The following is a 23,580-nucleotide window of genomic DNA, read 5'->3' on the forward strand; positions in this document are numbered from 1 at the left end:
CTAAAAAAGTCGGATCCCCACCGTATGAAGGGTAGAGCAAGCTGCAGGCGTCCGGGGTATGGAAAAAAATAGATACAGTATTGTGTCGCTGTGCCCAGTAAACACACCTCTTTCACCTGTCTGGCCGCCCTTGTATCCTACCAGTATTACTGCACCTCCTTCTCTGCCTCTCAGATCTCACTGCCAACTGATGTTTTTTTTTATTAATTTTTTTTTTGGTGTGCATTGGAAGAGCGGTAGTCTTATATGGCAAGTATATCCCAAACTCTATATTTTAACTGGGAAAGTTGGGGTTCATCTTATATGTCCAATCGTCTTATACCTTGGAAAATACGTTACTTTAAAGTGTACCTGAGTGTACAGATCCGTACCGATCGGGAGATAGAGCGGGGAGAAGACGCACTGCAGCGGACTTATGATGGGTTCCTATGGAGCGCAACTCCTTTGCAGTGCATCCTCTCCCTGGTCTATCTCCTGATTGGTATGGGTCTGAACACTTAGACCTGGACCGGTCAAAACTTTTGACTTGTGTCTATGACATAAAAAAAGGAAAATATTGCCACTTCTATGCCTCTGTTCACACTGCAGGTTGCACGGTGCATGTGGCTTAAGTACATGCAAAGAAACTGAAAGTCCAACAGCAACCACAGGTGCAAGTGCTTACCATATATACTCCCCCCGCACTAGCAATAGCCTAGCAATTAACGTGGTGACATGGTACACTCTGTTTGATAAAATAGTTTGCTAAAATCCTAATTTTTTAATATCTAGAGAGCATGCGGGGGTAGTTTATATGGTAAGCACTTGCACCTGTAGGTTGCTGTTGCACTTTCTGGTTTTTTTTATGTCTCTATGACATGTCAAAAGTTTCTTATAACAACAGGTACACTTTAAGGATAACACATTACCCGTCTGCGCTCCCGCCTGCTTCTCCAGGTCCTGGGCGTTCCGCTCAGCAAATCAGTGCTCAATCAGTATCGCAGTGGATTTTGCTACGGAACTCGCAGCGTGAAGTGAAAGCCACTGCGATTCTGTACATGTGAAGTCACTCTTAACAAGATTGTGTATGCAGTATATATATTCACGGGTTTAATAAGCAAAGTTGTGCGATGAAAGCAGAATAAAATATCATGAATAAAAAAATACAATATTCAGTATTGTGTTAAAATTTGGAAACCATTAAGATTCTGCAATGATTTAATATTAAAGTTTATTACACTGTTCCTTCAAAGAAACTGAACTACAAGACAGTAAGAGATGGTGACATATTACAAGAATGTTGGCCGAATCCAGTGAATGGTATCACAGAATGGACCAAGTTGGCACTGATGGTACTGGCAGAATGTGGTGGGGCGGTCTTTCAGATTTTCCCTAATGGCAGCTACCGCAGGGGAAAGGAGGATGAGGAGTGTTGGGTTCTTCTATGTTATGGAAGCGCAGATGGATACATGAAAGGGACCATTTGTCTCCTTGACCTAAGAGCTACAGTACCTAACAGTGCCAACAGTTTAGAATGTGAATTGCAGCTGGCAGATTCCCTTTAAGAGTATGTTGATCTTAATTTGCATTGGTTGCCACCCTGCATTCCCCCCATCTGGAGAGTTAATGGGACAGGCAGCCTCCATGCCATCCTCCTCTTCAGCTCGTTAATCAGATCATTGAGAACACATGAGCTATTAGAGTGGAGATCCAGGATCAATTACCGCTCATTCATCTGTAGCTACAGTAGATGTCCTGCAGCATATAGTGATATCTGTATGTAACAGGGTTGGTCCATTACAGGCTGCATCCCATCCCCTTCTTCTATGGTTGTTCCATCCCTGTAATATTGCAGTCAGTAGTTGTCCCAGGAGAATGGGTGATGCCACTAGGCGGCCATCATGGCAGTAAGGCTTTCCACATGGCTGCAGTCTGTTGTCGGGCTATAGGATCATTGGAGTAATCCAGTAGATCTCCATTCCACATCCCAATCCCTCTGAGACCGAGTTTCTTGACATATGCCACCTTCAAGGAAATACTCTGCGGGTCATCGTACCAAACCTGATGGATATTTCCCTTAGTGTCCTATTGATGCAATAGAAATATGAGGCGTACATTACTATACTCAGCCACATACATCACAGAGACACCGTACAAGATGTGACGTCCACTACAGACCTTGTAATTGTAAAAAGGAGCTTTCTGGATGTCGTCCCATAGACGACCAGTCATTGAATTATTGACCTGCTTCATCATTGTGCGGTATGGCACCTGAGTGCCCTCGAGGTTGACACCCTTGGCACCTTGAAATGATGATTTTCCTAATTTGCATTGATTATCCTGACAGGTGAGAATGGAAAAAATGATTATTCTAGGATAAATAAATGAAGGTCTAATAGGTTATTGGCCATATATAGATAACACAGTGAGTCAGGATGGGATCCGTATCACTATTCAGCCTGGGTGGGATTATTGGGATGGATTTATCCAAAGGACGAAAAAGAAATTTCAGAATTACCTCTGTTAGGTTATGACAGATGTGGTCATACCCGTACCAGGGGACGCCCATCACGAGCTTCTTGGGATAGACGCCGATATGAATAAACTGCTCATAACCTACAAGAGATAGAGAATAATATGTGAACCTCATTGGAAAAATATGATCATCCCATTAAAACGTCATTGACGTATTACAGAGATACATCTGTTTCTGGGGTTGGGGAAGACAGCTATGTCCGTCATTGCAGACAGGATCCGGCTTTCTTCGATTTGCCAGGGAAAGCTGGATGACAAAATTCTGATAGACGTTCTGAACTGGAAATTACTGTGGATTTTGTTTCTCTATTAGCTAATAGCCCAGATGAGAGGTGATCTATAGGGGTTATAGGTTTTCTGCTGTTATTAAAGACCACAACAACCAATATCAGAATACACTGGAGTATTTGCCCCGTATGCTGGACACCTGCCATTAGCACATGTACCAGGGACATGATATATAGCACCATAGCCCAATGATCCATATACCCCCAGCCCTTATAATCCCAGAGGACTGACCAGCTATGGTTTGGTTGAATGCCGCGTTGGCTGCAGCGATATGTGCTGTCCGATTCTCAGGTGGTTCATCATAGGACATAACAAACAAGAAGTCGCACAGGTCCGCTATGGCCGTATAGTTATAGAATTCGTGGGCAACATTGGGAATCCAGACGACATCAAAGGTCACCTGCACAAGGTCACAATTTTTTTAAGTATCAATCCAAATCTATAACTTGAAAAATGCTAAAAGTTTACTTAATTCTATATTCATGAAAATTGTAAAATTATTATCATAGTAGCCCTATTATACAATCCTCACCTGTGAGCCCGGGATCTCTCTGTGGAAAGCCTCTGTGGTTTCCTCCACCAGTGCAGTTAAAGCATAATACTCGGCACTGCCATTGGACACACGTTGTTCTATATCCAGATTTATTCCATCCATATACTGATCCTTTGCCAGCTTCACTTTCTCTGCTATCCAGGCAGTTCTGTTGTGCGGATCCACAATATACTTCACTGGGACGTATCCTGAAACAAAAGGGGAGGAACACTGTCATGTTACAGGAGGAAACCAGACAAAATGATCTTGGGATCCTATTGATTGGCAGAATGAAGTGGTGGGGGCCACTCGCTGGGGCACTGCCACCCCTTCTCTGTTGTTTAGGACATAGCATTGAATCCATATAGAAGCAAAGCTGTTACAAAGCTAGGACTCTTTTGCCTTTTAAAGTCCAGGTATGATGAGAGTCATAGTGCTGCAACAGCTGAAGAGTCCCAGGTTGCAGAACCCTGCCTTGTTTATTTATGGTTAGTGTGGTGTAGCACAACCTGTATTATCGCCATGCCACAAAATGTAACATGTTCTCTGTTTCTAATAATGTTTGTGTTGTTCTTCATCACTGTACCAACAGATTGTTAAGGGTTAACATCACAAGAGGAAGAACCAGCACCATCCCTAATCTGCGAGGGTAAGCATCACAAGGACCTCTTAGCTTTTGCATGTTACCTGTACAGACCTCCAGCCAGCACCAGCCCTTTATGGCTGCCACGTGACATCTTAACTCAGACCTGCATCCTGTTATAGGAAACTGCAGCTCAAACTCAGAGCTTCAACTCTAAGGGCCCTATTCCACAGGACGATTATCGTTCAGATTATCGTTAAGTCGTTCGAATCTAAGCGATTATCGTTCAGTTGAATAGCAGTTAACGATTAACGACCGAACGAGAAATCGTTGATCGTTTCATAAGACCTGGACCCATTTTTATCGTTGCTCGTTCGCAAATCATTCGCATTGAATAAGACGTCGTTCGCAGTAAAGACGAACGCAAGAACGATCATAAGTAACGATTATCATTCAATGTAAATGAGTGAACGCTTTTAGGTCTTTCGCAATAGCTGTCGTTTGGATCGTTTATCGTTAACGATTATGCGAACGATAATCTTCCCATGGAATAGGGCCCTAACCAGTGTAAATATCATCCTTCAGAGCGAAGAAGACACGGGGGGTAGCTCTAGACACTAGATTACAATGCTCATACGTGGGTTAACCCTTCAACCGCTAGAAAACATCCTTTAGAACCAAATAATTGGTTTAAAAGTTGTTGTACCTCCATGCTTCAGAAAAAAAAATGTTCAGTAATCCGTTCATAATGAATCAACACCCAGTCCTCTGGCTTCATCCATACCTCACTAACATCGACAGCACTCAGAACCGCCATTAGCCAAGATAATCTTTTGTATGTTTTTTACACTTAAAGGAGAAGTCCGTCGCGATTCAAAAATAAAAAACAATTCACCAATATGATACCAATAAAAAGTAGAGATCTTGCCGCAAAAATGACCCCCAACCAGCCCTGTAGTCGGAAAAATAAAATGCTATGGCTCTTAGAAGGCGAGGAGGAACATTGCATTAACTTGACCCGGGCACCAAAGACCCCAGGTCATTAAGGGGTTAAAGACCTACAATTAAAAACTGCATGTTATGGTATTTTTACTATTCTCATATTTACATGTATTTGGTGAAAACATTTAAGTGTGACAAACATCCAAAAGATTAAGAAATCAGGAAGGGGGCAAATACTTTTTCACACCACTGTATATCTGATCATCCCCCCCTCCCCCCCCAACATTAAGAGAGTCAAGAGGCCCACACGCACATAAGATACTCCACCTCTGCTGCCCAACTAGGTAGATTTACCACCCTTTTTCTCTTATGTATTATTTTTCCCTTAACCCAAAGTACAACACATAAAATATACAAGGCTCCTTATAGAATCAGCACACACAGACAGTATTCTGAGTTCCCAGCTACTGTAAAGAGTCATACATTACACTGGATGTTCGCCCACTTACAGTTTCAGTTATTAGAGATTTTGCCTGTTTACATATACACAAACATATACCTACACACACAACACATACTGTACGTACGTACATATATACATAAACATATACATACACAAACATATACATACATACACACACACACATACTGTATGTACATATATACACAAACATACATACACATATATACATGCATACATACACAACACATACTGTACGTACATATATACACAAATATACATACTCAAACATATACATGCATACATACATACATACACAACACATACTGTATGTACATATATACACAAACATATACATACACACATATGTACATACATGCATACATACACACACACAACACATACTGTACGTACATATATACACAAATATACATACTCAAACATATACATGCATACATACATACATACACAACACATACTGTATGTACATATATACACAAACATATACATACACACATATGTACATACATGCATACATACACACACACAACACATACTGTACGTACATATATACATAAACATATACATGCATACATACATACATACACACACATACATTAATGCTTTTATTTGTGCTGCTAAACCTGAGTGTTACTATAGCTAAGGTCAATATTCCCTTCTTCCTGTTCACAAGAAGCTGAGCTATGAGGAACTGCAATGTCCCACTACAGGTTGTTCTTCTGTTCTTACACACCCAGGTAAAACTAGTTCGTTTAGGGGTCAAACCAAGTGATTTTCAGCTGCATTCTCAGCTGCAGCCACTAGGTGTCTCACTTCCCCCGGTGCACAGCTGCAGTCTATGTAAAAGGTTATGCTATTGTTTTATAGAGCAGACACTCTATGTCTTCTCTCTCTCCTCTCCCACACTTCCTGTCACACCACCCGATAAAGGGTAAGGACTTCCTGTTAGGTGGGTAGTTGGAGTCTTCCTGTGTTTCTAGTTATATTGTGAGAGACAGATACCAGCTACTGGTTCCTGCAGCCAAGCAGGCCAGAACCTTGACAGGAACTACACCTCTTTTTCATAAGGTACTGACACCAGCAGTTATGCACTGCAAGGACCTGACTACAGGGTAACTGGGACAAGACAGTTACCCACTAAGGAAAAGGTAGAGGGACTGATCCCCAGTAAAGCAAAGCAGCGTAATCCAACATACTTTACTGACAGGCGCTCGCTAGGATTGGGGTTAGGCTTCAGTAAGAGCTACACCTAGAGACAAAGGCCGCCCCTGCACTCTCACTCCCACCTCACAGTTCTACTTAAAAGAGACGTCCGGCAAAATTTTTTATTAAAGTATTGTATTGCCCCCAAAAGTTATACAACTCCCCAATATACTTTTATTACGGTAAATGCTTATAAAGTGCTTTTTTTTCCCTGCACTTACTACTGCATCAAGGCTTCACTTCCTGGATAACATGGTGATGTCACTTTGTGGATAACATGGTGATGTCACTTCCTGGATAACATGGTGATGTCACTTCCTGCGTAACATGGTGATATCACTGCCTGGATAACATGGTGATGTCACTTCCTGGATAACATGGGGATGTCACTTCCTGGATAACATGGGGATGTCACTTCCTGGATAACATGGTGATGTCACTTCCTGGATAACATGGTAATTTCACTTCCTGGATAACATGGTGATTTCACTTCCTGGATAACATGGGGATGTCACTTCCTGGATAACATGGGGATGTCACTTCCTGGATAACATGGTGATGTCACTTCCTGGATAACATGGGGATGTCACTTCCTGGATAACATGGTGATTTCACTTCCTGGATAACATGGTGATGTCACTTTGTGGATAACATGGTAATTTCACTTCCTGGATAACATGGTGATGTCACTTTGTGGATAACATGGTGATTTCACTGCCTGGATAACATGGTGATGTAATTTCCTGGATAACGTGGTGATTTCACTTCCTGGGATAACATGGTGATGTCACTGCCTGGATAAAATGGTGATGTCACTTCCTGAATAACATGGTGATGTCATGACCCGACTCCCAGAGCTGTGCGGGCTGTGGCTGCTGGAGAGGATGATGGCAGGGGGACACTGAGGGACACAGGGCACTGGAGGGACACTGAGCATCCCTCTGCCATCATCCTCTCCTGCAGCCACAGCCCGCACAGCTCTGGGAGTCGGATCGTGACATCACCATTTTATGCAGGAAGTGACATCACCATTTTATGTAGGAAGTGACATCACCATGTTATCCAGGAAGTGACATCACTATGTTAGCTAGGAAGTGACATCACCATGTTATCCAGGAAGTGAAGCCTTGATGCAGTAGTAAGTGCAGGGAAAAAAGCACTTCATAAGCATTTCCCGTAATAAGTGTATATTGCAGATTTGTATAACTTTTGGGGGGCAATACAATACTTTAATAAAAACTTTCTCCAGACTTCTCCTTTAAGGTCCGGACCATGTGTCTGGGGGTGGGTATCACCACTTCTGGCCACTGTGACAAGTTGCCCCCCAAAACACCAGAGCCCACCAGCTGCACACAACACCTGCACCAGCCTATTTTTTGTTTGTTTTTTGCGGCCTTATCCAACCGCTTTAATTCTCACTGACTAAACCAATGTATTTTATAATCTATTATATATCATATGTATTATAAATTAAATTACAGAAGCCCATGTGGCCATGTTCTCTGTATATCCCAATAGTATCAGGTTCTTACCCTTTAGGACAAATCGTGCACCTTTGGAGTGGGCAAAGCACATGAGCTCCGGGTCATACGGCCCAAACAGAGCGACTGTGGTGACGTGGTCCCAGTCATAGTTCTTCCAGTTTTTCCCTCTGACATGAAACACATAGACCTGGTAGAAGATATAGAACATTCAGCACTTATAATACGACTGCTTCATCATAACATTAAAGAGAACTTATCTGTAATTTCATGATGTCCGAACCACAAAAATGTCAGACCTGGGGGCTTTAGGTTCTTGGCTGTCATAGCAACCTATCTGCACCCTACAAATGCATTGCCGGGGCACAGAGAAAGCCTCATCCCTCTGACCAATTGGATTTCACAGTCTTTCTTGGTTATGGCATCTTAGGTGTTAAAAGGGTATTCCAGAGAACCTTCCAGTACTTATCAGCAGCTGTGTGCCCTGCAGGAAGTAGAAATTTCTTTCCAGTCTGACAAGGTGCTCTGGACAGTTCCTGACATGGACAAAGGTGGCAGCAAAGAGCCCTGTGTCAGACTGAAAAATATACACCACTTCCTGCAGCTGATAAGTACTGGAAACTAGAATAGAGGAAATGAGAGAAAGGTTTAAAGATAGGGGTTACCCCAATACGACTAGACTACCTGACCCCAGTACCCCAAGCAATAGAAGTACAGATAAAAGCCAACCCTTCATGTGAGTTTCATCCTTTGAGAGGGAAAGTGGATAACATTTTTAGAAAACATTGGCACATACTTGGCAAGGCATATCCCCAAATAGAGGAGTGTAAAAATCCCCCCCTAGTATGCGCCAAGAGGGGTCCCATCCTGTGTAACTTCTTGGTTAGAGCAGTATCACCACATGTATTAGGGCCCTATGACACCAAACAATTATCTGCCTTACTCGGCCGACCACTCTGGCCAATAATCATTTGGTGTGAAAGACCCTGATCAGCCAACATGCACAATGTCGGCTATTCGTAGTCTTTTAACAGGTTGAAAAATCCTGATGATGACAGTGACGGTCCGCTGCTTGTCGCTCTGTGTAATAGAAGTGGTGGCAGCAGCAGACACCGTTGACTTCAACGGGCCAACCGGACAATCTAAGGAGATTTTTAAATAGAAGTAATTTACAAATCTGTATAACTTTATGACAGCAGTTGATTTGATTTTCTGTCTCCGGTTTACCCCTTTAAATGGCCAGGATCAGAGTTATCATTTGATCCCAGCCATCGCAGAGGAGTATCGGCTGTAATATACAGCTCATGTGCCACCCAGTGCCATACACACACATACATACACACATATACATACATACATACACACAGACATACATACATACATACATACACATACATACATACACACACATACATACACACATACACATACATACATACATACATACACACAGACACACATACATACATACATACATACACATACATACATACACACACATACATACATACAGACACATACATACACACATACACATACAGACACATACATACACACATACACATACATACATACACACAGACACACACACACATACATACATACATACATACACACACACAGACACATACACACACACATGCTTACAAACATACACACAGACACATACATACACACACATATACACACACACACACACACACACACACACACACAAAGCTACATGGCATCTGGAAAACAGGATTTTCCTTTACCATGTGCAAAGTGTTGCACATCCAGCAAGAATCCATGACAGATAACATGCTGTGAACATAAATATCTGCTCTATGACCTGATAGCCACTATTTATTTTCTTTAGTGTGTGAATTGCATTTTGCATTATACTATAAAGTGGAATTAAAGTGCAAAATCTGCAACAAACCTGCTACATGTCAGTCCTATGTGCTGCCTGCAGACAAGTAGCTCCATAGACGCCTGATCACTGCTTTACTTCCTCATATCTGCTATGCTAAACCGCTCCAACAATCACAGCACAACAATAAGGAAGTAGCAGCACATGATACATTGTAACCGGCTCTGATACATTGTAACACATTGTACCTCAAAGTCCCGGGTGTCCTGGATGGGTTGGCATAGAGCGGGGTCAGAGCAGGGGCAATCACCCCAACAGAGAGAAGCCCCTAGAAAGAGGAGCAGCCCCCGCAGCGTGCACCCATACATCCTCCCTGTATATCATCCAGCAGGGGAATGAGCCAGCTACCTCCTATATAGGGAAGTAACAGAGGAGGAGGAGGAGGGAGGTGTTATACTGTATATGGGGAAGGGCTCATAATAGTTGAGCACATTTTACAATAATAGTAATCATATTATTAAGAACAAGTCATTACGAGTTTTTGTCCAGTGTCCAGTATGTAGCTGTTCACACACAGTAATTGTTAGTCCTGATGCAAACAATGGGGGGGGGGTTACTGATCCAGTTGTTATGGGAGTTTTCTGGACGGCTTTAAATTTAGCAATTTTGCTGCAAAGACTACACATGGATATTGCTGCAGATTCTCCGCACTCTTCACCCCTGCTACCCTGACACTAGGGGTTACGGCTAGAGTACGCCACAGAGAAGGTACGAATCTTCGCCTTCTCCATGGCAAATACCACCAACAAGAATAAAGAAAATATATGATATGCAAGAGAATGAGCTTTAGGCCATGCCACTAACTCTGTCCCTTGGCTGCTGATTGACAGCTGTCTGCCTATAGACAGTATAGATAGACAACTGCCAGAGTGTGCTAGTGCTCATGAATATACAGGGCTACTGAGCTCATGCACATAATGGAAAGGACTACTTATTGTCCATGTTATTCAGGAGGAGATCTCTGGATCAGCTGCACAGAACAATATAAGTGATACATCATTCTGTTCAGCTTCTCTGTCACTAGTTTATGCTACTCTGAGATAGGACAGCAAAAAACTACTGACAAATTCTCTTTAAAAGTAGATTCAAACGAGTTTGCAGTAAATTTCACGCTGCCCATAAAGCAACAAATCCGTTGCCATTTTAATTCGTCCGAGAGAATATAGTGACAACTTTCTTTGAAGGGGTAGTGCGGCGCTAATCATTTATTCACAAAATAACACACATTACAAGGTTATACAACTTTGTAATGTGTGTTATGTATGTGAATGGCCCCCTTCCCCGTGTTCCCACCCACGCTAAACCCGGAAGTATTGGTGCATTATACTTACCGCATTCGTGTCGACCCTCGTTCCGCCTTCTTGGGACTATGACGTCATCTTCGGGAGGCCGGCCGAACCGCTCCATCTGTCCCTCATGCTGGCCCCCCTATGCCGCGTCACCAGCTGCTCAGCAGTATAACTTTGTAATGTGTGTTATTTTGTGAATAAATGATTAGCGCCGCACTACCACTTTAACTACTTCTATGCCGGGCTGGTAAAAATAATAAAGACACCCTGCTTACCCACTCCCGGGAGCGCACCAGAGGAACAGGAGCGTGCCAGCATTGTGTCTTTATTATTTTTACTGGCCTGGCATAGAAGTAGTTAAAGAAAGTTGCCACTACATTCTTGCAGCGGAAAAAATAATCTTATAATGTTGGAATATGAATAGCGGCACTGAATGTTGGGTTAGAATGTTTACATAGAATAATGGCATATAACGCTGACATAGAACGTAAGCTCGGAATGTTACCATAGAGTGTTGGCATAGAGTGTTGGCATAGAGTGTTGCCATAGAATCTTTAACCCCTTTATGACCAAACATCATTGATCCACGGATGTGCAGGTCAAAGTGAAGCAATGTTCCACCTCGCCTTCTAAAAGTGATAACCCCTTTATTTTTCCCCCTTTGGGGCTGATTGAGGTGTTATTTTTTTGTGCCATGATCTATTTTTTTTTGGGGTATCATACTTGTGTAAGAAAAAGTTTTATTAATTTTCTTCTGATATATCATTCAAAAAAGATCAGCAATCCCGGTGTTTCCCCCCCCCCCCCCCCCCTCTTTTCATTTACACCATTCACTATGCAGGAACAGTATTGTTATATTTTAAATCTACTCTGTACCGACAATCTGCAGATACTCTAGGCCATGGCCGTTTGACACAGGGCTGCAAGTTTAAAAGTTGTTTTTTAGGACAATAACTGCATCACCTGCCGAATGGAGCCCAGGACAGTTCTTGGATATCCGACTATAAAAGCTGTTTGGGGGGGGGGGCAGATTGTGGGTACAGAGTCGCTTTAGGAGACTGGACAATTCTGCATGCTTCAACATATAATATGTTTATTATTTTACATATTTTTATTTGAATAAGGGTAATGGAGGTAATTTAAACTTTTATTGGGGCTTATTTGTGTTCTTTTTTTTTATATTTCTGAAAACTTTTTTTCATACTTTATAAGTCTTACATATAGGGTTGTTAGATTGCATATACTGATCAATGCTATGCTATTACATGACATTGATCCGTATTATCGGCAATCTGTACATAGAGCATGCCTGAGGGTAGACTCTATGAGAAGATGGAGGTAAGTAGTTTACCCTTGCCTTTCAGTGTAAGTGAACAGGACTCCCACAGTCATGCTGCGGGGGTCCTGTCCAGTCAGTGACAGGTGCTCTTTCAGTCACTGGCTTCCTTAAATGCCACAATTGCTATAGATTGCAACATTTAGGGGTTAATGACAGGCAGCTGCATAATTGCGGCTTCCGATCATTACCTTCAGCTCCTGGGACACTAATGTGTTCGGGGCCGATCACACTGAAACGGTCCCACACACATAAAAACCCCAGTCATGTCAGGAATGTTTATATCAGTTCCTACTGCACGGAGCATCTGCGGCGGGAATGAATATAGCCGTATTGTGGATGTGAAGGGGTGAAACATTGTGTACAAAAAATATTTGCATAGAATATAGGTTTATTTGGCATAGATTGGAATATGAGTACGCTGCCAAAATGATAGTATGTCGTGTAGTGTCCCGCTATGTGTTTTCTTTCTACTTCTTAGGCTCCGTTCACACAGAGTAAAACTGGCAGAATTCCCGCCACGGAATCCCACCAGCCTCCCCGTCATAATGACTATGACAAGTCTATGGGAGGCTCGCCCACCTCCTCTCTCATGTTCATTCTTCAGCATGGAGAGACGAGGCTAGACAGGGAGGCTGATGGGATTCCGAGGCAGAGAATTCTGCCAGTTTTGCTTCATTTGAATGGAGCCTTACACCTTGGTAAAAATGTACCTGTCTAGTGTCACAGGTTAGGACAGGAGGCTACTGTTCCATACTCCAACCACTAGATGTCACTCTCACACAGCACAGCTGCAGCTAACACTTAGATCTAGCAGCACATACACTTTTTCTCTAGTAACTACTTCCTATCCAACCACTATGGGTTGCTAGAAAAGACCTCTAGGGACACCTGAGACAGGGGAAATCTCTCTTGTTTATGCCATAGACAGACTGAATAGGACAGTCAACCACCTTAGAAAAGGGACGGACAAGCTTAAGACTGATCCTGAGCACTGTTTGTAACTGTTTGCACAAAGAAACCTTTTGGGAGGGGGAGGGGTTGCCGTGTGTCCGATGGTGGATGTTACTACTCCTGGCCACCGTGACAAGTAGACTCTAAACAACAGAACACCCAACATCAGTTCTAGCATGTAGTACACTCATAGTACTTGCTGCTGCTGTTACAATCTGACGCTGACTGTACCTGCACAGTGTGAATGTAACCTAATAACTTCCATCCCTCTCTTTCTCCTCACTGCAGGAGGCAGGACCAGATCTATGGTAGTTATGTAAAGAGCGACGCTTGCAGTGTGTAACTCATAGACTCATAGATAGGTACAAACACACACAGCAGATACGCAGCAGATTTGATGCTGTGTTCAGTTATTTAGATCTAATCTGCTGCGTATCGCAGCAGTAAATACGCAGCGTATAAGCCGTGTGTGTTTGTACCCTTAGGCTGTTTTCGGCTTCCCAGCCACTGCACTCAGGACAGACGGGGCCAGGACACACACTCACCGCACTCTTTAGGGTAGCTTCACACGTACTGACTCGCAGCGTTAATAACGCTGCGAGTCGGCTAGGTCCTGGCAGATTACTTTCACTACATACACACAGCGGTCTGAACGACTGCTGCGTGTATGTAATTCTGCCGGCCGCTCAACCCCTTCAGCTGCCGCCCGGCTCCCGCTCTGTATACATTACCTGTCCTCGCTGCACGGGGTCCCGGCGTACTGCTCTCCTGCTCGGCCAATCAGTGGCTACGGCAGGGCAACACACTGATTGGCCAGGCGGGAGAACAGTACGCCGGGACCCCGTGCAGCGAGGACAGGTAATGTATACAGAGCGGGAGCCGGGCAACAGAAGGGGTTAAGCGGCCAGCAGAATTACATACACGCAGCGGTCGTTTAGACCGCTGTGTGTATGTAGTGAAAGTAATCTGCCACGACCTAGCTGACTCGCAGCGTTATTAACGCTGCGAGTCGGTACGTGTGAAGCTACCCTTAAAGTGTAAGTGTTGTTTCAAACAACTTTGCAGAAATCAGTACACGCAAATATAAGAAACACTTTAAGGGTGCATTCACACCTACAGGATCTGCAGCAGATTTGATGGTGTGTTCAGTTATTTAAATGAAATCTGCTGCGGATCTGCAGCAGAAAATACGCTGCGGATCCGGTAAGTGTGAACGTACCCTAAAGGGGTTATCCAGCGCTACAAAAACATGGCCACTTTCCCCCTACTTTTGTCTCCAGTTTGGGTGGGCTTTTGAAACTCAGTTCCATTGAAGTAAATGGAGCTTAATTGCAAACTGCACCTGAACTGGAGACAAAAGTAGGGGGGAAAGTGGCCATGTTTTACTAAGCAAAAGAGCTTCCTTCTGTAGTCACAAGGCTGTTTTCCCACCTCCCCCCTCAATTCTTGGCTATGTTCATACATTTCTGTCAGTCTTTTTTCAACCAAAAACCAGGAGCGAGTTGAAAATACAAAAACGGAGCAAATCTTTTTATTATAAATTTTACCCTGTCAGTCCCTCTCCTCATTTTGGTTGAAAAAAAAAAGACTGATGGAAATCCTGTGTGTATGTCTCTGCAGATGAATGATAGACAGGCTGCAGGTGCGTGGGGCTGTGAGAGGAGCAGGACAGGTGAGTTGCTGCTCAGTTCGAACGTGCAGCCTCTCAGCCCAGGGTGAAAATACTAAGTTGTGCAGCACTTAAAGGGGTTATCCAGCGTGGGGGCACTTTTTGGGGGGGACCGGGGAGGAGGTGGCTGAAATAAAAGACGTCCACTCACCTCCCCGGTTCCAGCGGCGGGTCACTCATCGTGGCGCTCCGGTCCCTTCCTGGTGTCTGACGCCGCCCGAGACGCTACGTCTCAGGGCCGCTCAGCCACTCAGTGAAGGAGGCGGGATGCGTTTGAAGTCCGCTCGGATCCCGCCTCCTTCACTGAGTGGCTGAGCGGCCCTGAGACGTAGCGTCTCGGCCGGCGTCAGACACCAGGAGGGGACCGGAGCGCCACGATGAGTGACCCGCCGCTGGAACCGGGGAGGTGAGTGGACGTCTTTTATTTCAGCCACCTCCCCAAAAAGTGCCCCCACGCTGGAGCACCCCTTTAAGGTTAACTGGCAGCACAGCTAATCGGGGCTGCGGGCTACGGCCAGACTGAGTGAGGCGTCCGCTGCCAGACACTTAGGGAGGCATTTATTAAGTCCGGCGTTTTTTACGCCGGACGTAAAAATGCCCCCGTAGCTCCGGCGCTACGGAGATTTATGTAGAGGCGGACTGCCTCTACATAAATCCCGTGCGCGCCGTTGCGCACCGCCGAAAACCTACGCCAGCTGAGGACTGGAGTAGGTTTTCGGCGTACATTTTGGCGGAACGGATGATAAATCGCGCGGACTCTGAGTCCGCGCCCTCCGTTCCGCCCACTCTCCGCCCCTTTTCCGCCCCCTTTCCGCCCCCTGGCGTACTCGGCGGAAAGTGCCGATTTGCGAATATTTTATTCGCAAATCCGCCATTTTTGCTTAAAAAAAGACGCAAATCGGCACTTTCCGCCGAAAATCAGCCATTCGCCGGATGATACATGTGGCCCTTAGTCAATACTAGTGAGGGTTCGGCAGCGGGCAGCTCCCTCAGTCTGGCATTGGTAGCAACACGGCTGAGGGCACCCCACCAGTCATTCGTCCCGTCTGCCAGATTGTCAGTCCAGGCCTGAACAGGAGGTGCATGTGGAGGAACACCATAGACCAAATGGATACACTTCTTCTCATACCTAGTACAGGACTGCAATGGTACTTGGACTTTGTGTCAGTGCGATACAGATATAACACAGACTGGGGCCCGGTCGCAGGTTTAATAAGCAAAGTTGTGCAATGGAAGCCAAATAAAACTAAAATAAAGTAATTGGTGTGTTAAAATCTGGAACCCATTAAATTTTGCATTGGCATAAGGAGTAAGAGTGACTAGAGATGAACACAACTCGAGCATGCTGCAGCCCAGTCGATCAGCATTTGATATGGTATTCTGGAGTGAACCAAATTGGCACTGATGGTACTGGTAGATTGTCCCCGATGGCAGCTACCAAGAGGGAAAGAGGAATGTTGAACTTTTCTATGTTCTGGAAGCAGAGACAGATATATGAAAGGTACCATGTGTCCCCTCATCCTACCAGTATCTAACAGTGTCAGCAGTTTGAAACGTGAATTGCAGTTTTTGATCTTAATTTGCATTGGTTGCCACCCTGCATTCCCCAATCCCCATCTGGAGAGTCAATGGGACAGGCAGCCTCCATGCCATCCTCCTCTTCAGCTCGTTAATCAGATCATTGAGAACACATGAGCTATTAGAGTGGAGACCTAGAATCCATTACCGCTCATTTATCTGTAGCTACAGCAGACGTCCTGCAGCATATAGTGATATCTGTATGTAACAGGGTTGGTCCATTACAGGCTGCATCCCATCCCCTTCTTCTATGGTTGTTCCATCCCTGTAATATTGCAGTCAGTAGTTGTCCCAGGAGAATGGTGATGCCACTAGGCGGCTATCATGGTAGTAAGGCTTTCCACATGGCTGCAGTCTGTTGTCGGACTATAGGATCATCCGAATAATCCAGTAGATCTCCATTCCACATCCCAATCCCTCTGAGACCGAGTTTCTTGATATATGCCGCCTTCAAGGAAATACTCTGCGGGTCATCGTACCAAACTTGATGGATATTTCCCTTAGTGTCCTATTGAAGCAATAGAAATATGAGACGTACATTACTATACTATACACATACATCACATAGACACCGTACAAGATGTGACGTCCACTACCTTGTAATTGTAGAAAGGAGCTTTCTGGACGTCGTCCCATAGTCGGCCTGTCAAGGAATCATTGACCTGCTTCATGATTGTGCGGTATGGCACCTGAGTGCCCACTGCGTCACTGCACTCGGCCCCTCGAAACGGCTTCTTTTCTATTCTGCACTCATTATCCTGATTGGAAAAAAAAATGGTAAAAAACAATCAACATAATGATAATAAATGTAGTGAAAAGTCTAAGGGGTTAATGGTGAAATAATTGTAGAAAACCTGTACTTCAGCCAAATAAAAAAAAAACACAAGGAGAGCAGGGGGAGGTGGGAACATAATAAAGAAGGTATACTTACCTGTCCTGATGCCCACACAGCGCCATTGCCCACCGGCCTCCTGTAGCTCCCGGTCCTCTGACATCACAACCCAGCTTAGAAATGCCCGCTCAGCCAATCTGTGACTGAGGTGGGACACCTCTGCGGTCTGATTGGCTGAGCGGGAAGTTCCTGCCGGGTACTGATGACACAGGAACTGGGAGTAAACTGAAAAGGAGAGGCTGACAGCGAGCTGGGGACACTGCTAGGGTTGGGTAAGTATAATGTCCTTATTTCTTTCCCACCACTGACTGCTCTACCTGTTTGTTTTTTTTATAATCGGATGGAGTACCCCTTTAAGTTTCCTCTTCATTATGGATTGGTGCTTTTAATAATTGCATTGTTAAACATAGGTGTTTGCATAGTGGTTGACCCCAATGTGATTTGCCTAATATAGACAGCTGTATTAGGGGCCACATTCCCTACACATATATGTAGGAAACACCTCCAATATATAGCACTAACAGCATTTATTTGTATAGCACCTATGTAATACACCAGTCTGTACACTCCCCAAAAAAATGTAAAAAAAAGTTGCAGTATTACCTCTGTTATGTTAAGACAGGTATAATCATACCCATACCAGGGGACACCCATCACAAGCTTCTTAGAATCGATGCCGATATTCACAAACTGCTCGTAACCTACAAGAGATGGAGAATATTGATAAGAATATATGATGAAATAGGAAAACTGATAAAAACTTCTATTTGCTAGTTAAAGGGGTATTCCAGAAGAAAAATAAAGTTTTCATATTAACTAGCGCCACTAAGTTATATAGATTTCTAAATTACTTCTATTAAAAAATCTCCAGTCTTCCAGTACTTAGTAGCTGCTGTATGTCCTGCAGAAAGTGGTGTATTCTCTCCAGTCTGACACAGTGCTCTCTGCTGCCACCTCTGTCCATGTCAGGAACTGTCCAGAGCAGGAGCAAATCCCCACAGAAAACCTCTCCTGCACTGGACAGTTCCTGACATGGACAGAGGTGGCAGCAGAGAGCACTGTCAGACTGGAAAGAATACACCACTTCCTGCAGGACATACAGCAGCTGATAAGTACTGGAAGACTGGAGATTTTTAATTAGAAGTAATTTGAAACTTTCTCCAGAGTACTCCTTTAATTGAACATTTTTTGTTTCTGGGGTTGCAGGGCGACAACTATGTTCTTCATTGTATCTTACACAAGAATTACAAGTATAAACTCCTGATAGAAGTTCTGGGTGACTGTCAGTCTAGACAAGATGTAATCTGTAGGGGTTATAGGTTATATTACAAATCTGAATACTAGTGGGCAGAGTACACTGAGATGATATTAATAATAATAATAATAAATAATAATATATTTATTTAGCACAAAGAATCTGTGATCCATATACCCCCACCCCCTGCTTCCCCAGCCCATATGATCCCAGTATTTGAAGACTAACCATTGATAGTTTGGTTGAATGGTGCGTTCGCTCCTGCAATACACTCAGTCCAGATCTGGGATTGTTCATCATAGGACATAACAAACAAGAAGTCGCACAGCTCCGCTATGGCCGTATAGTTATAGCAACGGACGTCAATGCAGTTAGGAGACCAGGCGACATCAAAGGTCACCTACAACAGTGTGAACACAGGACAGGAGATAAAGAGTCATAACACAATAAATACAAGTGATACACATTGTGAGAATATCTGAATATTCCAATCAGTTAATACGTGGGAAATTCACAATCCTTATGCATTATTATTTCTGTACAGAGCAGGTGTAGTTTACGTAAACCATAACAAATTAGATGCAGGAAAGGCCACGCCTCCTCTCTGCCATGACACAGTACTTCCAGTACTTATCATCTGCTGTATGTCCTGTAGGAAGTGGCGTATTCTCTCCAGTCTGCCACCTCTGTCCATGACAGGAACTGCCCACAGCAGTAGCAAATCCCCATAGAAAACCTCTCCTGCTCTGGACAGTTCCTGACATGGACAGAGGTGGCAGCAGAGAGCACTGTGTCAGACTGGAGAGAATACACCCCTTCCTGTAAGACAATTAATCAGAATTTTGACTTTGGAGAAACTGCTCCACTTTTTCCTTGGACCAGTTGCAATAAATGTCTCCAACATTGCGTTTATAAAGTTACTTAAAGGGATTCTCCAAGATTACAAAAAAAAAACAACATACAGCTACTTTCTTGCACTTCTGTCCTCAGGCTGTGTATGGTATTACAATTCAGCTCCCTTCACTTCAATGGAACTGTTCTGCAAAACCCTACACCCAAACTACTGAGGACAAGAATGGCGCTGTACCTGGAAGAAACCCCTTTTAGGCTATGTTTACACTACATATGAGACCGGCCGTTCCGTGACTCCGGCCGGGTCACGGAACGCCCGGTCTGAGCCCGGATCATCACTGCCGGTTCTTAAGTACCGGCCGGATGATCTTTCCTCCGTGGAGCTCTGATGCGGGCGCATCAGCGCACGCCCGCATCAGAGCTTCCCATAGCCCACAGTGAAGCAAGCGGCCGGAGCCGCTCGCTTCACTGTGTGAACTGTCAGGACCTTCTGTGGGCGGAATCCATTGAATTCCGTCCGCAAATAATGGACCTGTTAGTTGTTTGCGGCGCCGTATGGGAACCGGCCAGAGCGTATACAATGTGTGTACGCTCCGGCCGGGATCCCATAGCAAATAATGCTATGTTCCACCCCGCAAATCTACGGCTGTAGTTCTGCAGCGAAAACTACGGCCGTAGATTTACGTAGTGTGAACATAGCCCTAAGTTGTTTATCTCTGCCTGCAAAATGGTGTTTCATTGACAATAAACTTTGCAGCATATAGCAGTTTTTATGTCAATAAGATGCTCAGTGCAGAGCTGTTAATATAGGCAATTCAGCCATTGTACACAGAGCCCAGTCAGGGCAGGGACAGGTTAAACAAACAGCACCTTAGATCTTACCAAACAGTTCAAAGGTGTCTATGAGCTAAATGGATAAAATCAGGTATGTTTTCTTAAAAATGTTATCTAAAAAGTTTTGACTGGTCATGGTCTCAGTGTCAAGACCCCCGTCGACTGCCAGATATAGTATGTGGCAGAGTAGGAGACAGGCTGCATTGCAGGAGTATGGATAACAGTCATACAATATAACATAAGCCAGTCTGACAACAGAAGCTTAACTGTAGTCTGTTTCCAAGGGCAACCAGAAGTCAGTTGAATTTTTTTTTTTATGTACATCAAAACTGAACTAATCCTCACCTGTGAGCCCGGGATCTCTCTATGAAAAGCCTCTGTGGTTTCCTTCACCAGTGCAGTTAGTGCATGATATTCCGCAGTACCATCCAACACCGGCTGTTCTATATCCAGGTTTATTCCATCCATATACTGAGCCTTCGCCAGCTCCACTTTCTCTGCTATCCAGGCAGCTCTTGCATTGCAATCTACAATATCCTTCAATGGGACGTCTCCTGTAACAAAGGGTCAGGGTCACCTATGGAGGAGGCCATCAAAGTGATCTTGGCTGGGGGTCACTTGCTGGTACATAACACTGAATCCATATAGGTGCCCCTTAACCATTGTATAGAGCAGGGGTGTCATACTCAGGCCCTGCAGCTTGGGCTTTCCAGGCATGATGGGAATTGTAGTTTTGTAACAGCTGGAGGGCCTGAGTTTGACACCTGTGCACTATAGTAATAGTAGCTGCAACACTAGGACATCCCCCACTAACTGCACAAAATGTAAACCTAGTTTTAAAGGGGTTCTCCGGTGAAAATCTTTTTCTTTCAAATCAACTGGTATCAGAAAGTTATATAGATTCGTAATTTATTTCTATTTATCTCCAGTCTTCCAGTACTTATCAGCTGCTGTATGTCCTGCAGGATGTGGTGTATTCTATCCAGTCTGACACAGCGCTCTCTGCTGCCACCTCTGTCCATGTCAGGAACTGTCCAGAGCAGCAGAAAATCCCCATAGAAAACCTCTCCTGCTCTGGACAGTTCCTGACATGGACAGAGGTGGCAGCAGAGAGCACTGTGTCAGACTGGAAAGAATACACCAAACTCCTTTAATTAGACCTTTATATAATATATCAATATACAAACATTTATACTGTGACCTTTATCCCTGTTTAATCAACTAGTTACACACACTTACCCTTCAGGACAAATCGAGCACCTTTGGAGTGGGCGAAGCACATGAGCTCCGGGTCATACGGCGCAAACAGAGCGACTGTGGTGACGTGGTCCCAGTCATAGTTCTTCCAGTTTTTCCCTCTGACATAAAACACATAGACCTGGTAGAAGATATAGAACATTCAGCACTTATAATGGGACCATTATGTAATATTAAAGGGAACCTGTCACCCCAGTGCCGGGGTGACAGGCTCCCGACCCCCCCGTTAGAGCCCCCTATACTTACCTAATCCCGCTGGGTCCCGCTTCTGGAGGTGGTCGGGTGATGGAGATCTCAGCCGCTGCAGCCCGGCGCGCGAGCTGAGAGATGAGTCCAACACCCATAGAGAATGACAGGAGAGTCCAGCGGGGGGTAACAGGTTCACTTAAGTATACCCCCCAAAAAAATCATTTAAATCAACTAGTGCCAGAGATTTTTCATCTACTTTTATTTAAAAAAATCTCAAGTCTTCCAGTACTTATCAGCTGCTGTATGTCCTGCAGGAAGTGGTGTAGTCTCTCCAGTCTGACACAGTGCTCTCTGCTGCCACCTCTGTCCATGTCAGGAACTGTCCAGAGCAAAAAAGAGGTTTTCTATTGGGATTTGCTGCTGCTCTGGACCATTCCTGAGATAGACAGAGGTGGCAGCAGAGAGCACTGTGTCAGACAGCAGATAATACACCACTTCCTCCAGGACATACAGCAGCTGATAAGTACTGGAACACTGGGGATTTTTTAATAGAAGTAAATTACAAATCTCTGGCACTGTCTGGCACCAGTTGATTTGAAAGAAATGTTTGTTTGTTTTTTTGGGTGAACAACCCCAGTCAGATGTTCCATGCTGCCCAAACGACATTGTAAACCTGCATCTTATTCACTGTGATTTTAGTGCATTATGTGAATTGCATTTTGCATTGCACTTAGTGCATTCTAGATTTAGGGTGCAAACACACACACAGTATACGCAGCTTAGTTACTGCTGTGATACGCAGCAAATACGCAGCAGATATGCAGCAGATTAGATCTAAATAACTGAACACAGCATCAAATCTGAACCACCAAGTCTGCTGCAGATCTGCTGCGTATACGGTGTGTGTTTGTACCCTGAAGGTGATAAATCTGCTACACGTAGACTCGGCCATAGCTGCTGCCTGCAGACAAGTAGCTCCATAGACACGACACATCACAAAACTTCCCAACAATCACAGCAGAACAATCAGGAAGTTACACAAACAGCACATGATACATTGTAACCGGCGCTGATACATAATAACACATTGTACCTCAAAGTCCCGGGTGTCCTGGATGGGTTGGCATAGAGCGGGGTCAGAGCAGGGGCAATCACCCCAACAGAGAGAAGCCCCTAGAAAGAGGAGCAGCCCCCGCAGCGTGCACCCATACATCCTCCCTGTATATCATCCAGCAGGGGAATGAGCCGGCTACCTCCTATATAGGGAAGTAACAGAGGAGGAGGAGGAGGAGGGAGGTGTTATGTAAGCAGAGGGGATGGGTTAGGTTCACAATGGGTGGATTTGCATTACTTACATGATAGTAAGGGTACAAACACACACGGCATATACGCTGCGTATTTACTGCTGCGATACGCAGCAGATATGCAGCAGATTAGATCTAAATAACTGAACACAGTATCAAATCTGCTGCGTATCTGCTGTGTGTGTTTGTACCCTAATAATATCAGAAAACAGGCGTGTGATCCGCATCACCTTGT

General features: G+C 44.4%; 2 protein-coding genes across 3 annotated transcripts; both read right to left on the reverse strand.

Annotated features, from left to right (window-relative positions):
• Positions 1-1,599: 1,599 nt before the first annotated feature.
• Positions 1,600-10,294, reverse strand: LOC138799839 (di-N-acetylchitobiase-like). Of its 2 annotated transcripts, none has more exons than XM_069981530.1 (7): positions 10,125-10,294; positions 8,076-8,214; positions 3,335-3,543; positions 3,034-3,202; positions 2,498-2,595; positions 2,158-2,319; positions 1,600-2,064 (listed from the first exon to the last, which is right to left on the reverse strand). In XM_069981530.1, exons 1-7 carry the CDS (start codon positions 10,242-10,244, stop codon positions 1,879-1,881), a joined length of 1,083 nt encoding a protein of 360 aa, XP_069837631.1. In that variant the 5' UTR covers positions 10,245-10,294; the 3' UTR covers positions 1,600-1,878. The 2 variants fall into 2 exon arrangements, with proteins under 2 accessions (XP_069837631.1, XP_069837632.1); XM_069981531.1 differs by lacking the exon at positions 10,125-10,294 and adding an exon at positions 9,946-10,012 and having other exon boundaries at positions 1,601-2,064.
• A 6,086-nt stretch (positions 10,295-16,380) lies between these two features.
• Positions 16,381-23,305, reverse strand: LOC138799838 (di-N-acetylchitobiase-like). The gene is made up of 7 exons (XM_069981529.1): positions 23,135-23,305; positions 21,835-21,973; positions 20,941-21,149; positions 19,138-19,309; positions 18,258-18,355; positions 17,359-17,520; positions 16,381-17,270 (listed from the first exon to the last, which is right to left on the reverse strand). Exons 1-7 carry the CDS (start codon positions 23,252-23,254, stop codon positions 17,085-17,087), a joined length of 1,086 nt encoding a protein of 361 aa, XP_069837630.1. The 5' UTR covers positions 23,255-23,305; the 3' UTR covers positions 16,381-17,084.
• Between the last annotated feature and the right edge of the window lie 275 nt (positions 23,306-23,580).

The sequence above is a fragment of the Dendropsophus ebraccatus genome, chromosome 8, assembly GCF_027789765.1.
Source record: "Dendropsophus ebraccatus isolate aDenEbr1 chromosome 8, aDenEbr1.pat, whole genome shotgun sequence".
NCBI lineage: Eukaryota > Metazoa > Chordata > Amphibia > Anura > Hylidae > Dendropsophus > Dendropsophus ebraccatus.

What these genes read in the sequence shown, in the direction of transcription:
- LOC138799839 (XM_069981530.1), bottom strand. Translation starts at nt 10,244, where the DNA reads ATGTATGGGTGCACGCTGCGGGGGCTGCTCCTCTTTCTAGGGGCTTCT. An exon ending in TGCACGATTTGTCCTAAAGG is followed by an intron (nt 3,544 to 8,075) that starts GTAAGAACCTGA and finishes CTTTTGTTTCAG; the next exon opens with GATACGTCCCAGTGAAGTAT. An exon ending in TCTGTCATAACCTAACAGAG is followed by an intron (nt 2,320 to 2,497) that starts GTAATTCTGAAA and finishes CTCACCTGTCAG; the next exon opens with GATAATCAATGCAAATTAGG.
- LOC138799838 (XM_069981529.1), bottom strand. Translation starts at nt 23,254, where the DNA reads ATGTATGGGTGCACGCTGCGGGGGCTGCTCCTCTTTCTAGGGGCTTCT. An exon ending in GAGAGATCCCGGGCTCACAG is followed by an intron (nt 19,310 to 20,940) that starts GTGAGGATTAGT and finishes ACACTGTTGTAG; the next exon opens with GTGACCTTTGATGTCGCCTG. An exon ending in CTCCTTTCTACAATTACAAG is followed by an intron (nt 17,271 to 17,358) that starts GTAGTGGACGTC and finishes TTGCTTCAATAG; the next exon opens with GACACTAAGGGAAATATCCA.